Here is a 15620-nt window from a genome sequence, read left to right as displayed (position 1 = left end):
GACCTCGCCCTTGTCGTAGTGGGGCTTGGTTAAAGCCGCGCGTAGGGCCTAACATATTGATTATTGTACCCTTGAGGTGTGACGTGTTGGTTATTTCTCCAACCGAAGTTGGGATTTTGTCTCCAAGGGGCGTTAGGTTCACTATTAATAGAACAAGCATGTTCATAGGCTATAGGACAGTGGGAGTCGGGATGCTCAGGGCTCCAACAGAAACTACATGGATTTGAATTTACATTCATGACGGGGATAAGATTTTGTTGTACAGAAATGGCCTCTACCTTTTTAGTGAGTGATTCGATTAGAGTTTTAAGCTCGGAATCGTGTTTAATTTCAAACATACCGGCGGCCTTAACTGTATTTGATGAACTAGCGGAGCGGTGGATATCATCACTACCCCCCCAGTTGTTATTTTGCTTAGTTTGATCCTCTAAAAATTTATAAGCCTCCGAGGCTCCTTTGCTTAAGAAACTACCCACATTCATTATGTCTAGGACTTCTTTATGGTGGTGTAGAAGTCCTTTGAAAAAGGCACGAACTAACGGTCTTTCGCTAAGTTATGATGTGGACACTCTATAAGGAGATCGGTGAAACGATTCCAAGCCTCGAAAATAATTCATGAGGATTTTGTCGAAAGAAATGAATCTTGGAAAGCATCTCATCTCCGTCTTTAGGGGTGGGTAAAAATGTTCCATAAACAATGAACAAGTTTAGCCCACGAAGTCAACAGAATTAGGCGTTTGGGCGGAGTTAACCAAGACGCCTTTATCGGCTAAGGTGAAAGGGAATACCCTGAGTTTAATTTGTTCCGCACCAACCGTAGGATGGTGGAATGTTGTTAGGACTTGTTCAATCCTACGACAATAGCCGATAAGGTTTTTCATGGTCTAATCCATGAAAAACGGGTAACAAATTAAAATATTTGGGGGATTCGAAATCCCCAATCGGTCCGCTAGAACGATGCAAGATTTGGGGCTATCGCCAAGGCTTTATAGAAGTCGAGAGAGGAGTCTCTTCTTCGTCGGGCATCAGGTCGTGATGTGTGTGTGAAATAGTAGCTAGAGGTGTAGTGGGTGGTATACTAGATAGACTTGTTTGTTGACGTTGTTGTGTAATTACGCTCGTGTTTTGTTCGGCCGGATCTTTAATCTCATACAAGGCTAAAACCAAACTTAGCTAAACACATCAACACTCCAAACAATTCGATATACTAGTATAAACCTCTAACGGAGATGCGAGGTGTGGAAGAAAGGAATACGACAAGCGCCCTTGCTTCGCTTATGAATAGCGCCTTGTTTACGCGTGTTTCGGTGTGTATAACAAGTTAGAACACTGAAAAAATATGAAAAATCAAAGTTCGAATCAAAACCGCCTTCGAAACCGAAAAAATTAGCTAAGGGCGGGTCGCCGCGAGAAGCGCTGGGCGCCCGCCCGCGGAAACTTGGTATTCCAGAGTTTAAGGGGTGGCGCTCTTGCTCCAGCTATGGCAGTGCGCCGCTTAGGGCGTGTCGCTCAATGTTATTTTGTCGGAACTTTCCAACGTTGAATCGGATAACCACAGTATGAATCAAACACGGGTGGGTGGGTGAAATGGGACTTTAAGAAAAGTACTAACACTACGAAAACAATACGAAAGTGAAACTAAGATGGCAGCGGCGCCATTTGATAAATGATAAAATTGAATAGCTTACCTACGAAATGAACGATGAAACTCAAAACGTAAGTAAACTAAAACTAATTATGATCCTGTATGCTTATCAAAGATTTCTACTCTCAATCCTATGAGATATATTGGAGTAGAGTGATTCGTTCCACTGCTAGTCCTTCTGCATGCTGTGTTATCACGTGTAATTACTCTACTTAAGGTCTAATGAGAGATTTACGAAAAGGCAACTAGACTATGATGCAACTACCCACAAGATGCACTAGTCAACTATCAGAACAACTATGGGAATGCTACGTTGATTCGATGATAAGGAGTTAGAGGGGGGATTGATTCCACCTTAACTCGACTTAATCCTATTAGATAATTTAATCGTCAGAACCGAATTGAATCAGCTTCGCAGAACAATTGGTTCTTCCTAATCCCTAATTACACATGGCATTCCTACCAATTCATAACTAGCATGTGAATGATTAAACCCATTCTCATGGTGAACTAATCGTTTCTAGAGTGGAAAGGAAATTACGACGATTCTAATGATAGTCGGAATCAAGCTTTCATCAAGGCTTCTCAACCCCTCTAATGGAGGTTTAGCTGAGAATCATTACGCAATCATTTCCGATTAAATTTAAACTAAACATGATATAAAGAATTGAAATTTACTAATCTAAATTAAACAATAATTAAAATCTAATTAATAACTAAGAATTGAATAACAAGTAATAAATGAATCAGATCTAACACAAATGTAAATGACAAGAATCGAAATTTAACAACTAGCTATTTTATTAATCAAACTAATTAAGAGTAATGATTCTATTAGTTTAATCTAAAACAAGAATTGGATTTGAAATTAACTTAATTAAAACAATTAAATATAGATCTAGAAGCTATTCTAATGGCTACTTTCTATTCTAAGCTATCTACCATTAACTATCTACCCTTAACAAAGAGCTAAGCTTTTGTTTTTATACTTTCAGATCCAAAAATCGTGCATGGGCTTGGAGCCATGTTTTGGGCCAGAGAATCAGGCCCAAAACCCAATTCTTTCAGTCCAAAAAGGCCTATTCAGCTGCAGTTGGCTTCAATAGAGTTTTCGTCCACTTCTGCTCCTCTAATTGGATCACGGCTTAGACCATTGGAAATCTCTTTCCGAGCCGGTCGTTTTGACATAAGGTAGGCCCCATTCCGAGGTCTGAGTCCAAAGATATGGCCTTCGGAAGTTCTACTGACTTTGTGTGCTGTTTCTGCCCGCGTCGACTTTTCAGCTTTTGACCGTGCTTTAGAAAGGCTTTGTCTTCTTGAATCTTGGCCTTTAATCACGGAACTCCTTAGTAACCGACCTTTGCTCCTTTATCTCGCTAAAGTGGCACATTTCTACACATAATGGACTTTGAAGCCTGAAATACATAAAACACGCGAATCGTGTTAACTCTTAATTATTACTCACATAATTGGTCTAAAAGTATGTCTGTTACAGGGTTAAAACTACAGTTTTGGGCTCTTATCACCTGCCCTTAAAGCCTTATACGATGGGAATGATCGGAAGACAAAGTCATTTCGAAGATATATGCGACAATATAATCAAGCTTTTGCATTTACAAGTCTTGGAGTACAAGAACACTTATTTACTGGACGGGGTCCAAGGCCTTTCACTATTCACGGTGAACTGCGACATCGTACCAGAGCTTTAATTCCTGACGTGGGATATCAAGCTACTTATTCTTAACTTTACATCTATGATCCCAGTGCTGCACTAGCTGTCCGTCAACTTCGTAATCCTAAGCTTAACACAGATGTCTTGAAAATCATTCAAGCTACTATGCTCCAATATAACCGTTTTTCTGATACATATCGCCACGCATATAATGTTCTTAGATCGGCTTCTTCTGAGCATGGTCAGGACTTCAATGTACCTGCTTATTTATATTACACTGCTTCAAGAGACAGTCGTCGGTACAACTTACCAACAGCAGATGAGGTTGCTGTCATTTTACCCGGTGATGGCAGTGAGCGAGCAAGTATGAGAGACATTGTCATTTATTTGAAAGGAGGGCAAGAATTCATCCAAATTAGTGAGTGTCATCCAGCTTACTTACCATTGCATTATGTCCTATTGTTTCCCCATGGGGAGCTTGGATGGACACCTGAATTACGGCGTTGGGACTCTTCAACCGCTACCACCACTAATGATCGCTTTGACGGATGAATTTTTATTCTTACCTACCGCTTGATGCCCCCACGTAGTACTTCGGCTATTTTGGCGAGGGAGAAAGTTGTTTGAGGAGTTTGTGGTGGACGGATGGGCATCAACCGAGCAAAACAAAATGTGCTACTATAGGCAACAACAAGACAAGCTCCGTGCAGAACTATATCAAGGTATCACTGATGTGTCAGCTGATGCTATCGATCCAAATCATATTGGAAGGCGAGTCGTACTACCATCATCCTATATCGGCAGCCCTAGGCATATGTTTGAAAATTTTCAAGACTCCATGGCAATTACACGTTACAACCACCATCCAGACATATTCCTCACAATGACTGCAAACCCGCAGTGGACGGAAATTCTTGAAGCATTGTTTACAAACCAAACTGCTTATGATCGCCCGGAGGTGGTTGCCCGTGCTTTTGAATTGAAACGAAGAGCTTTGATGGAAGTAATCAAGAAGCGTGGTGTCCTTGGTGTGGCAGTTGCTCATGTTTACACCATTGAGTTCCAGAAACGTGGTCTGCCACATATGCATGCACTTATATATCTTCGGCATTCAGACAAGATCCGAGTACCTGCACAAGTGGATCGCATTGTGTTTGCGGAATTTCCTGATCCTGACACTGAGCCTGAATTATTTCGTACTGTACTAAGATGTATGGTTCATGGCCCATGTGGCCTTAAAAATCCAAACTCTCCTTGCATGGTTAATCGTCAATGTAAATATCACTATCCCCGAGCTTTCACAGATTGTACAACTATGGATACAAATGGATATGCTCTCTACCATCGTCGTGACAATGGGAAGTCTTATTTTGTTAGAGAACATACAGTTGATAATAGAAATGTTGTTCCTTACAATCCTTACCTTTCTAAGATGTTTGATTGTCATATTAATGTTGAAGTTTGTGCAGGACTTACTTGTGTGAAATACATTCACAAGTACATATTTAAAGGTAATGACAGAACAACAATTGTGTTGAATGAATTGGATGAGATCAAGCAATATTTAGATGCGAGATATATTGGTCCACCTGAAGCTGCTGTGAGATTGTTAGGAATTTCTTTGCACGAGGAGATTCCAACAGTTGTGAGATTAGCCCTTCATCTCCCTGAAATGCATCGTGTTGTGTATAATGCTAATGAGTCCATGCATGATATAATGGCGAGGGCGCAGAGGCAACGGTCAACTCTTACTACATTTTTGATTGTTGCACTTCAGATGCACGCGTGCAAGGGGGCTCACATATCAACAAGTGCCAGAACACGACGTTTGGATCAAGCAACACCAAAATTGGAAATTCCGGGAATAGGGGTTTGCTATTGGTAGAATGTATTTCGCGAGTCCTAATTCTGGTGAAAGGTTTTACTTACGCTTGCTTCTAACCGTTGTGAAAGGGCCACAGTCCTTTGATGATCTGAAAACGACTGGTGCTGATTTACATCCAACTTTCAAAGAAGCATGTATTGCGCGCAGACTTCTTGAGGATGATAGTGAATGGGTGCAGTGTCTGCAAGAGGCCTCAACCATGCAGACTGGCTATCATCTTCGTCGACTATTCTGTGTTATTCTCGCAGAATGCAATTCTCTATATCCCCAAACATTGTGGCATGATTTTTGGGAGAGTATCTGCGACGACCTCTCACATAAACTTCGCGACCATCTTCAACATTCGAACCTACCGGCCGAGGTCCAAGATTATGGTTTATTTCTTCTAAATGAGATTCTCATAGAGTCAGGTAAACTCCTCATTAATTTTCCTCCTATGCCACTATCAACCACCAATTGGAATTCAGTTGTTGGTAACCAACTTATATGGGACCAACGACAATTTCAATATGATCCACAAACTGAAAAAGCACATGGCAACAGAGTTCATTTCAATGTTGAGCAACACTCGGCATATAAAGCAGTCCTGGATTCTGTTTACCGAAATCAAGGGACACTCTTCTTTTTGAATGGGGCAGCAGGGACAGGCAAGACTTTTGTCTATAACACCATTGCTGCTACGTGTCGGATTGAGGGACATATTGTTATTATGGTTGCTTCATGGAATAGCTTCATTGCTATTGGGGCGGGCGCTCGAACCGCTTCACTCAACCTTTTGCATCCCATCGACATTCTTGATACCGGTTTGTGGGTTCAATAAGAATTCACCGCGATGCCCACTTATTCAGGGAAACTAAACTTATTATTTGGGATGAGGTCCCAATGCAAAATAAGTTCTCGGTTGAGGGCTTTGATCGGACGCCGGGATACTTGCAACAATAATAAGCCTTTCGTGGAATTACGATTGTTCTTGGTGGTGACTTTTCGCCAATGCCTTCCAGCTTATACCCAAAGGGGCGAGAACAAATTGTGCGTGTTTCTTTGCGGTGTTCTTTCCTCTGGAATCATATTCGGTTCTAACTTTGGTACAAAACATGAGATTAGAACATGGGAACTCTGCTAATATGGGTTTCGGGAATTTTGATCGAGGTAACCACTTATGTATTCTCGCTTCCTCCTCTTTTGTTTCAAACTTATATCCATTAATCTTTTTCTGTCTTCCTTCATTTAGATTGGAAATGATCCAAGTGAGACGGTGGAACTTCCATCGACAATTCGTCAATGTGCAGATCTTCGAGAACTAATTTCTGCTACATACCCTCACCTGAGTCATGCTGCCATAGTCACCCCAGGATATTTAACTGAGTGTACAATTCTTTCGGCACGCAATGATGATGTCAATGAAATTAATGCAACAGCTTTGAATATGTTCCCAGGAGAAACGACTCTCTTTCTAGCTGCCGACAAGATGGAGGATGCAGAAGCAAATAATCCAAGTAATATTAATCAATACCCAAATGAGTACCTAAACACACTTGATCCAACTGGTCTGCCACCATTTCGTCTTAACCTTAAAGTTGGTAGTCCTATAATGTTGTTGCGAAATATTGCTCCCAGAGATGGACTATGCAATGGAACCCGATTGGTTGTGGTACAATGCAAACCACACGTTTTTTTCCAAAGATTTTAACCGGTGAAAAAGCGGGCAATGAAGCTTTTATTCTAAGGATATCTTTGTCACCGTCGTCTTCCGATTTTCCTTTCCATATGACGAGAAGACAATTTCCAGTTCGATTGGCCTATTCAATGACTATTAATAAGTCTCAATGACAATCAGTGAAGTATGTTGGTATTGACCTCCGACGGAAGTTTTGGTCATGGTCAATTGTATGTGGCGCCTCAAGATGCACTTCGATTGGACAGATCAAAGATTCTTCTGCCTCCAAATGCAGAAAGTCAAACCGCGAATGTCATATACCCAGAAGTTTTGCTATAAACATCTTCAACGACAAATGTGTAATATCCCTTTTCCCACTTAGTTTATTTTCTTTTCGCTTTGTTTTCGTGAATCGACACTTTTGTTCCCTCGTGCTTCTTCATCGTCTTTCAGAACATATGAGCGTGCACCGACTACGTCTTTGGATGTGTTTACCCGAAAAGTTTATAGATCTTTCTTCACTCTCTCGCAGGTACGACTTCTTTTCTTTATTGAAAATAAAAAAAGACTATTGATTTATATCATATAATATGTGAAAATTTTAGGTTTGATTATTGATTTAATGACGTCATATATTTAAACTGTTGCTAATTTTGCACTCTTTTTTATCAGATTTTGTAGGTAGGTACTATTTTTTAATAGAGAAAAGAAGAAGGATGATTTCCAGTGAACGTGTTGCAAATTTGGCTCTTGCAGGTATCTATAATTTATCTTCTTTAGTAAATCATGGTTTCATTATGTAATGATGATTTACTGTTGATTGGTGTAAAATTTGTGGGGAATTTTAATAGATTGTTCTGTTGAGGGGTTTTATGGGATGTGAGTAATTCATTTTCTTGTAACTGTTATGTTTTTTGGGGTTGTATCGAGTGTGTGTAAAGTTTGAGATAATAATTGTAGTTTACAAGAATGCGTAACATACCGATTATTGAATTGTTTTTTGAAGTTAATAATTACGAAAGGAGAGAAATTATGAATCTCATACAATAAATTTTTACAGGTTTGACGTTAGCACCTTTGGTTGTAAAGGTCAATCCGAATCTGAATGTGATTTTGACAACATGCCTGATAGTGTATGTTGGTTGTTATCGATCAGTCAAACCAACACCTCCTACCGTAAGCACAGTTGTTAGCACAAGCATGTTCTGATTGTGATTTGACAAAGTATCAAGTATTTTTTTCATCTATCTGAGTTTTACGCGTTTTGATCATGCAGGAGACGATGTCAAATGAGCATGCTATGCGCTTCCCTTTGATTGGGAGTGCAATGTTGTTGTCACTGTTTTTGCTCTTCAAGTTTTTGTCAAAAGATTTGGTTAATGCTGTACTCACATGTTACTTCTTTGTACTTGGGATCTTAGCACTTTCGTAAGTTTTTTTCCCTTTTTCTTATTTTTATTAAGGTTATTGATATACTAATCCGAAATTGTCTTTGTCTAACTTTTTTATTTTGTTATGAACAGTGCAACATTATTACCTGCAATTAGGCGTTTTCTTCCAAAAAATTGGAACGATAACATAATAGAGGCAATGCCATGTTACGTTGCAAAGAGAAAAAGAAAACTCGGAGGTATGATCTTTCTCAGTCATTTAATTCTCTTCCTTTGCATATTTTAGGTAAATGATTCTCTGAATCGAATAACCAATTGAGAGTATTGAACAGATTTGATAAGCACATTTGATATGAATCAATAAAGGCCACGGCTAATACTAGGAAGCGGGTGAACGGTCGGTTTGTCGAGGAAAGTGAAAGTCAAGGTGCTGATGAGTAGATGAATTGGATTGGATTGGGAATAAGCATTTACGAATGTCTATGTATGCTTAATAGCTATGTGAAATCCCAAGAGGTAAGTTGATGTAATGCTGCTCACATGTCGGCCATCTCAGTTTGGGAATAATGATGGCTGACCCTTCTATATGGTGCCATTATTCCCTAATGTTGTATTAGTCTCTGAATATGCCTAAAATATAAAATGGTAAGCATCTGTACATAGTCTTTATTTCATCTGTTTCGAGAGATTTATATGTCAAGCAATCAAGCCAATCTTAGGCCATTGTAAATTCATTAGATCTTCGTCTTTTTTATGACTACTCTGTCTCCATTTTTGCCTTGGCAAATCAGTAAATCTTTGTTTTTGGGTGATTCTGTACTCCGTCAAAATTGCCAAGAGCCTCAGCAACTAAAGTTAAATACTTACATAGTTACATGGATGAAAACTTGCCAGCCGTGTTCAACCCCGACTCGCAAATCAAAGCAAGTAACTGAAAATATAGGTTATTATGGAATTGGCAAACTATGTAAAGATGATGTGATTCCTTTTCTTCTGCGTTTTTTTTATGTCTCCAGGTTTACGAAAGGATTCAATATTCAAGAAAAACAGATTGCCTATGCCCAAGTACAAAAAACACCAACATACATTTATTTTTGTCAACGTCAAATTCTATATGATTTTTTTTTCATGATCTGACCGCAACTAAATATAATTTCCATTGTTTTTTAACGTTGCCTTTAGCTTGGTGTTGATATGTTTTTTTAATTAAAGACACCTTCGCGCTGGAGGCGCCCGTATCTGTGCCGTAGCGCACGGGCAAACCCTAGTCTAGAATAAACTATCTATATAACAAATTAGGGAAGGGTTGGGCACGATCCGACGGTCCAAACACTTTCGCAGAGTTTCACCCTGTTTATGACATGGCGGAATCTACGGGTAATTGGTTGTATGTCTCTTTAGTTAACGCAGACCGCATATCTTGATCGCGATTTCCTCCAAATAAACCAACGCCTCCCCTTCTTATTTTTCCTCACTCTCATCCCTACCGCCCTCATTTCTATCAATCCAAATTTCACTCCAAATTTCTATTCCTCCAAATTTCACTCTCATCCCTACCAACACTCCATATTTCTCTGCCTCTTCATTTAACCCATTTAAATTGGTTTTGGAAAAGTAATTATTCCTCATCCATCTACCTCTGTTTTGGAAAGGTTACTGCACTGTTTGGTTTGATTTGGTGGTTCAAGGATATTCAGCAGAAAAAATTCGGCAGCACTACTATATTCAGACACTACTATATAATATGTTGTTAAGCTAGACATTTGCAAGTTGATTGCAGCACTATATATTATAATTCGGCAGCACTATCATAATGTAAAGTGTTAGTTCCTTTGGATTTTTTGGTATTTTTTTTAACTTGGAGTACTTTAATACATGCATTTGTTAAACTTCGTTTGGTTTTTATTAATGGGGCAAGATTTGGAGTTATGTAGTTTGAGTAGGAGAGTAGGGTTTCGATTGTGTTACTTGCAAAGTGTTTGAGATATGCAGGGTCATTGATCACTTCTGTTGCATGTACTTTGTATTTTACTTTTGAAGTAAAGGATTTTAAAGTTTTGTCAATGATTCAAGTTAGAATCTTAGGACCTGATTGAATGAATCTCTATGTTCTAGCCAAACAATATAATGAAAGCTTCATTTCTGTAACAGTTCTATGTCTCTAAGTAAGGAGATTCTTTTTGATGGGTTGGAAATTTAATATTTTACAGGTTAAAATATAATTGATTTCTCTATTCCTTTTTTTTTACAGGTTAATATTTTCAAATATAATTGATTTCTCTATTCGAGTTTAAGCACAGGCTGGTTGGACATAATTTATTGCGAGGTGCACTCCGATCCACCGGATAAATTAAACCACATTATTTCTTTATTGTTCAAATTGACAAGATATTTCTTTTGAAAACTTCGACCACATTATGAAAGTATAGCTAAATGGACAGTTTTACAGATTTGAATTTTGAAGGAGAAATGTTTGTCATGGAACCATTTTGCTTTCTAATTATGAATAAGCTGGTATGCTATTGGAGAATGGGCTGCTTCAGTCAAATTGTTGCAGCTCGAAGAAAACAACGGAAGGAAGAAGGCAATAAGGAAGAAGGCATTTGCATTAGAACTGCTATAGAGGCATGGAGGACAGACTACAAGTTTGCGTTGTCTTGTTGCAACTCACCTACCGCCGCTGATGGTTGTTAAGAGATTTGGTCTCCGTATATGGATGAGTAATGAAACTCCAATAATTAACATCTATTGTTGATGTTGTTCCAGAAACAATAAAGCCGGTTACAATCAAGCCGCAACTTTGTTCCAGCCCCTCTTCGTATTTCTCCTGGCCGCATGCCGGGTCTTCCGCATAAGTCACTAAGTTCAACACAGGTTGAGGACTTAGCACTTCTCACTCAACTGAACTTGAAAGGAAGAATCAAACCAAAGAAATGGAATTCGAGAAGATTCTTGGATTCCACTTGATGTAAAACATAGTGAAACCCAAAACAACCGATGGCTCTTCTATTGGTAATCCGGTGTTGGAGGAGCGAGTGTGATTTTCAGGAACTCACAAGTTGAACTTTTGGGATTGTGCATGGACTTTACAAACTTGGAGGAGAATGCATTGCCTTAGTAATCGGCAATGGAAATGGCAGCAGCAGACAAAGGATGGAACAAATTGTGGATTGAGAGGGACTCTATGGTTGTGATTCGGCGGTTAAAGAGGGACTCTACCTTGGCCTTTGAAAGCACGATGGCAAAGAGCAACTCTACTGATGGAACAATGGTGGATCACTCTACTCTCAGATAAGCAAACTTTGAAGCCAACTCCTGAGCAAAAAAAGGGCGCACTCATGAATGTAGGAGACTTCGCCTATGGAGAACTACTAGGCCTGAGTTTGTCCCAGTTATTGAATGTCTATTCAAGACATCCGATACATTTGACTAGCCTTTCTTTGAAGTATTTTGATTTAAGAACCATGTAACAACACTCTCGATGTAACATTCTTTATATTTGTAATATATCCTTACTTTGTGCAAAAAGTGCTAAAGATCATCGTGACACTATCTTGTAAAACATTGTTAGTCCTTGGATAAGAAGTATATTTAAACACAGTATCTTCGGCGTATGTGACTATGGGATATGCGAAGATAACTATTTTGTGGTTTATCCATCTTTTCCTATTATTTTTTATTATATTACTTAGGGATCACCGTCGTCTTCCGATTTTCCTTTCCACATGACGAGAAGACAATTTCCAGTTCGATTGGCCTATTCAATGACTATTAATAAGTCTCAAGGACAATCAGTGAAGTATGTTGGTATTGACCTCCACACAGAAGTTTTCAGTCATGGTCAATTGTATGTGGCGCTCTCATACCCTAGGCAGCGCCGAAGGTGCGTCGGGGTCTTCAGTGCCGTATGGCACGGGCAAACCCTAGTTGGAATAACAAATTGGGTTATGTCTTATGGCTGGCGAAGTACTGTCATTAAAAGTGTAGTGTCTGCTGTCACGTTTAAGTCTCTCTTGTTTTTTTCGATAACCTGTCACGTTTAAGTCTATGCAAACTAATTTGTCAACCTAACCTTAGAAATGATAAATGCTAATTTTTGGTGGGGTCATAATAACAAGTTTCATATGTTAAATTGGTCTGCTTATTGTTGTGGTAAGAAAAGCTCAGGTGGTGTAGGGTTCAAAGTTCAAACTATCTTTGTTTCAGAATAAAGCTCTTATAACTAAGCTGTGTTGGAAGCTCATGACTGAGCCTGATTTGTTCTGGGTAAAGCTTATTAAGGCTAAATCACAGTGAAAACAAAGTTTTGTGAGACGGATTTGAGGAAGTTTCTTTAATTTTCAGTGAGTGGTTTTAGTTATTGGATTTCAAATCTCCCATTTCTTTCGTTTAAATTAAAATCTGGGAATTAACTTTATGATGAGGTAAAATACTCTTACAAAAAATACCACAATTAAGTTAGATATTAACTTTGATTTCATGTGTAGAGACTTGACACAAATTTGAGTGTTAAATCATTTCTCTTGTTGTTAAGGAATTTGGACTGTGATTTAATAATATGTGGGAATTGGGAAAGAAGTAAACCTACGTGAAGAAGATTATAACCAGCAAGGAGAAAGAATACTTGGGAGTTGGGGCACGTGCATCCTGTGCATTTTATGTATCTTTTGTCAACTAAAGTTGTAACCTCTTGGATTTGTCGATTATCAAAAAAAAAAAAAAAAAAAAAAAAAAACTCTTGGATTTGTCATTTTTTCTGTTTGGGGTCACTAGCATTTCTCTTTGTTAAAAGTTAAAACAACTTTCAATTCTTATCTAGAGCAGCCGTGAGCAAGGGGAACAGTTTGCTCATAGACAAGAGTCAGAGTCCCAGACCAAGAGCAGTAGATCACAAGTAGGCGGCGCTCAAGACTAGCTCATTTAGTCTCTGGATTAACCTGTATCTCATTTCTTGGGCCAAAACATATTCCCCAAAGTTTACTCTAAGCCGCTCCTAGGCTCAAGAGAGGCTTGTTATACGACTTTAACATATGACCTTGAGGGTTATCGTACAAAATTCCTGCTGGTCAGTGTCTGGCATCAGTATGGGTCGTTGCATGGAAAACTCTTGCTGGCAATCAAATTGTATAGTAACATGCATGTAGGATTGTAGCTTGTAACTCAATGTCTCAATGCATATACTCTTCTTGATCATTTTACACGAATTACATGTCAATGGTTGGGTCAGTGGGGCTTGTATCTACAATTTAATTAATTTTCCATTGGCCACGCCTGATGGCCAATAGTAGGCAAAATTATTTTTTTCGACGAGACAGTAACCAGTATGCATGTGTTACTACCCGGGATTAAGTTCTTAAACACAGCCAGCATTTCTTAAATCTTAAGCGCAAAGAAGTATCGGCATTAAGTCATCTGGGATTAACTTAATATCAAATGCGGATTGCATGTCAATTTTAAATACTCTAAATGTAAAGTGTTAACCATAGATAACTCGATTATTCAGGAATTATAAATGAACTTACAAGATCCAAAATTCATGGAACAACTTTCATCTTCATAAACACAACACTTTAAGGTATATGCATGATCTCATGTTGAGTAGAATCTGAGTAAAAATTACTTGAAACTCGGCATCGTATCTTATGTCGATATGAGACATTGCTATACACATGGATACAGGATTCCACTTCTCAATATATTACAATTACCATACCATTATAAATACTCCCATTTCATAGGGACAACTACTCATTCCATCACTTAGCCACCAAATTCTAAGTTTTAACGTACATAGCTAGTACTTACTATTAATCAAAGTATTGGTTAGTGATGAATTCCAAAAGTCATGCATCAACTGCTGCTCTCTTCTTCTCCCTCAATTTCCTCTTCTTTGCCATAGGGACGGCAACTACACAACCTACTTGCCGAATTGAAGTTCTACAACTTGGTGTGTGTTTGAACTTTCTTGGTGGTGTTGTAGTTTCTCCTCCTTACCCTTGTTGCACCCTCATGGAAGGGCTTGCAGATTTTGATGCAGCTGTGTGCCTATGCCTTGCAATTAAATCCAACGTAATGGGTACCAATCTCGATATTGCACAAGCACTCGACTTGATTTTCAAGTTCTGCCGCAAGAACCTCCCATCTGGTTTCGAATGTGCATAAAGCATTTCCATCTTTGTCATATTTCTGTATGTTGCACTACTTGGACGTACTATTAGTTGACCTGCTTGTTTTACAATAATGGATATATGGTGTGCTTTGCTCGATCGTAAATAAAGATCTGGTATGTATAATGTATTTGAACTGTTCCAAGTTGATATGGAATTCGCTGTTTAAACAGTAAATAATAATTCAATGGACGGGCATTAATTTGCACGTGTTTGAAATTAATTATTAATATTGTGGATTTAATCATGGGATGAACTAGATCAATTTGGAAAATTGAAATGATTGAGTGATTTTAATGGAATTGTGCTCGGATTGTGGTCATTTGGGTCGTCCAGTCGATGATGACATGTGTCTTGACAACTTAAGTAGGATGATGAGAGGAATGTTTGTAGTCAAATAGTATCGAAAAACAATAATAAGAAAGCAAGTAAAACTTATCACTGAGGATTGTGCTCGGCACAATTTCCTTAAGACGAAAAATGCCGCCGGTATGGTTGCTGCCAGCCTCAAGCGCACGTCTCCCAGGATACAACAATGGATGAGCGTGTCACCAGCCAATGACCTGCTCAGTAGAAACTCTCAGCATACTTCAGACGAGGTTTTTGATTTTAAGAACAATAAGCTGTGTTCAGCCTCTTTGATAAACAAGAGAGAGTTTGGTTTTATAGATCTGACACTCGCCACTCAAGGCGAGAGTCACGACTCCAGTTTTTAATGTGCGAACAAAAAGCGTGATATTGTTTTGACTCGAATCAGTAAGGAAAGATTTTGAAACGGTTATTTTGGAAAGAAGACCAAAAGATTCCGCAAAAACAAGTCCAGTACTCGAACCCACACGAAGCCCAATTGGGTGGATTTGCACCCCTCCCTGCGCGCGACGTGCACTAAGGTTTTCTGGAGCTCCCAAACCAAGGAGGCTTTGTGTGCGCGCGAGCACCTCCTTATATCTCTCTACACTATCCCTCCATAAAGACACAACCAATATAAACTTAAGAGTCTTAAGTTTAGTAACCAATATGGGACTAAAGCCCCCACATTTAGAGTGTAGTAGATATAAAAGGTCATGGGTTCAAACCCATGAGGACACAAATTCCTTCACATTTCCTACAGTCCCCCACATGAATGGAATTATTAAGAAACAGAAGAAAAGAAAAAACAAAAACAAGAATGTCTAGAGTATGAAGAAGTTATGAATGGGCTGA

The 15620-nt window shown here is 38.9% G+C and overlaps 4 protein-coding genes across 4 annotated transcripts; all 4 read left to right on the top strand.

Moving 5' to 3' along the window:
* The first annotated feature begins 3987 nt into the window (after positions 1 to 3987).
* Positions 3988 to 5202, top strand: LOC147481081 (uncharacterized). Its single transcript, XM_086578830.1, has one exon. It carries the CDS (start codon positions 3988 to 3990, stop codon positions 5200 to 5202), a length of 1215 nt encoding a protein of 404 aa, XP_086434956.1.
* A 1-nt stretch (position 5203) lies between these two features.
* On the top strand, positions 5204 to 6022 carry LOC147481080 (uncharacterized). The gene has a single exon (XM_086578829.1). The coding sequence runs from the start codon at positions 5204 to 5206 to the stop codon at positions 6020 to 6022; it is 819 nt and encodes a 272-aa protein (XP_086434955.1).
* A 287-nt stretch (positions 6023 to 6309) lies between these two features.
* On the top strand, positions 6310 to 7540 carry LOC147481079 (uncharacterized). The gene is made up of 3 exons (XM_086578828.1): positions 6310 to 6351; positions 6434 to 6853; positions 7532 to 7540. The coding sequence occupies exons 1-3, from the start codon at positions 6310 to 6312 to the stop codon at positions 7538 to 7540; spliced, it is 471 nt and encodes a 156-aa protein (XP_086434954.1).
* A 16-nt stretch (positions 7541 to 7556) lies between these two features.
* LOC147481078 (signal peptide peptidase-like) lies at positions 7557 to 8570 on the top strand. Its single transcript, XM_086575676.1, has 4 exons — positions 7557 to 7615; positions 7920 to 8035; positions 8136 to 8287; positions 8383 to 8570. The coding sequence occupies exons 1-4, from the start codon at positions 7576 to 7578 to the stop codon at positions 8534 to 8536; spliced, it is 462 nt and encodes a 153-aa protein (XP_086431802.1). The 5' UTR covers positions 7557 to 7575; the 3' UTR covers positions 8537 to 8570.
* Positions 8571 to 15620: the final 7050 nt, after the last annotated feature.

Source organism: Coptis chinensis, chromosome 8 (assembly GCF_015680905.1).
Source record: "Coptis chinensis isolate HL-2020 chromosome 8, ASM1568090v1, whole genome shotgun sequence".
NCBI lineage: Eukaryota > Viridiplantae > Streptophyta > Magnoliopsida > Ranunculales > Ranunculaceae > Coptis > Coptis chinensis.
Note: the sequence above shows the minus strand (reverse complement) of the source record. Positions and strands in the feature narration are given on the sequence as shown.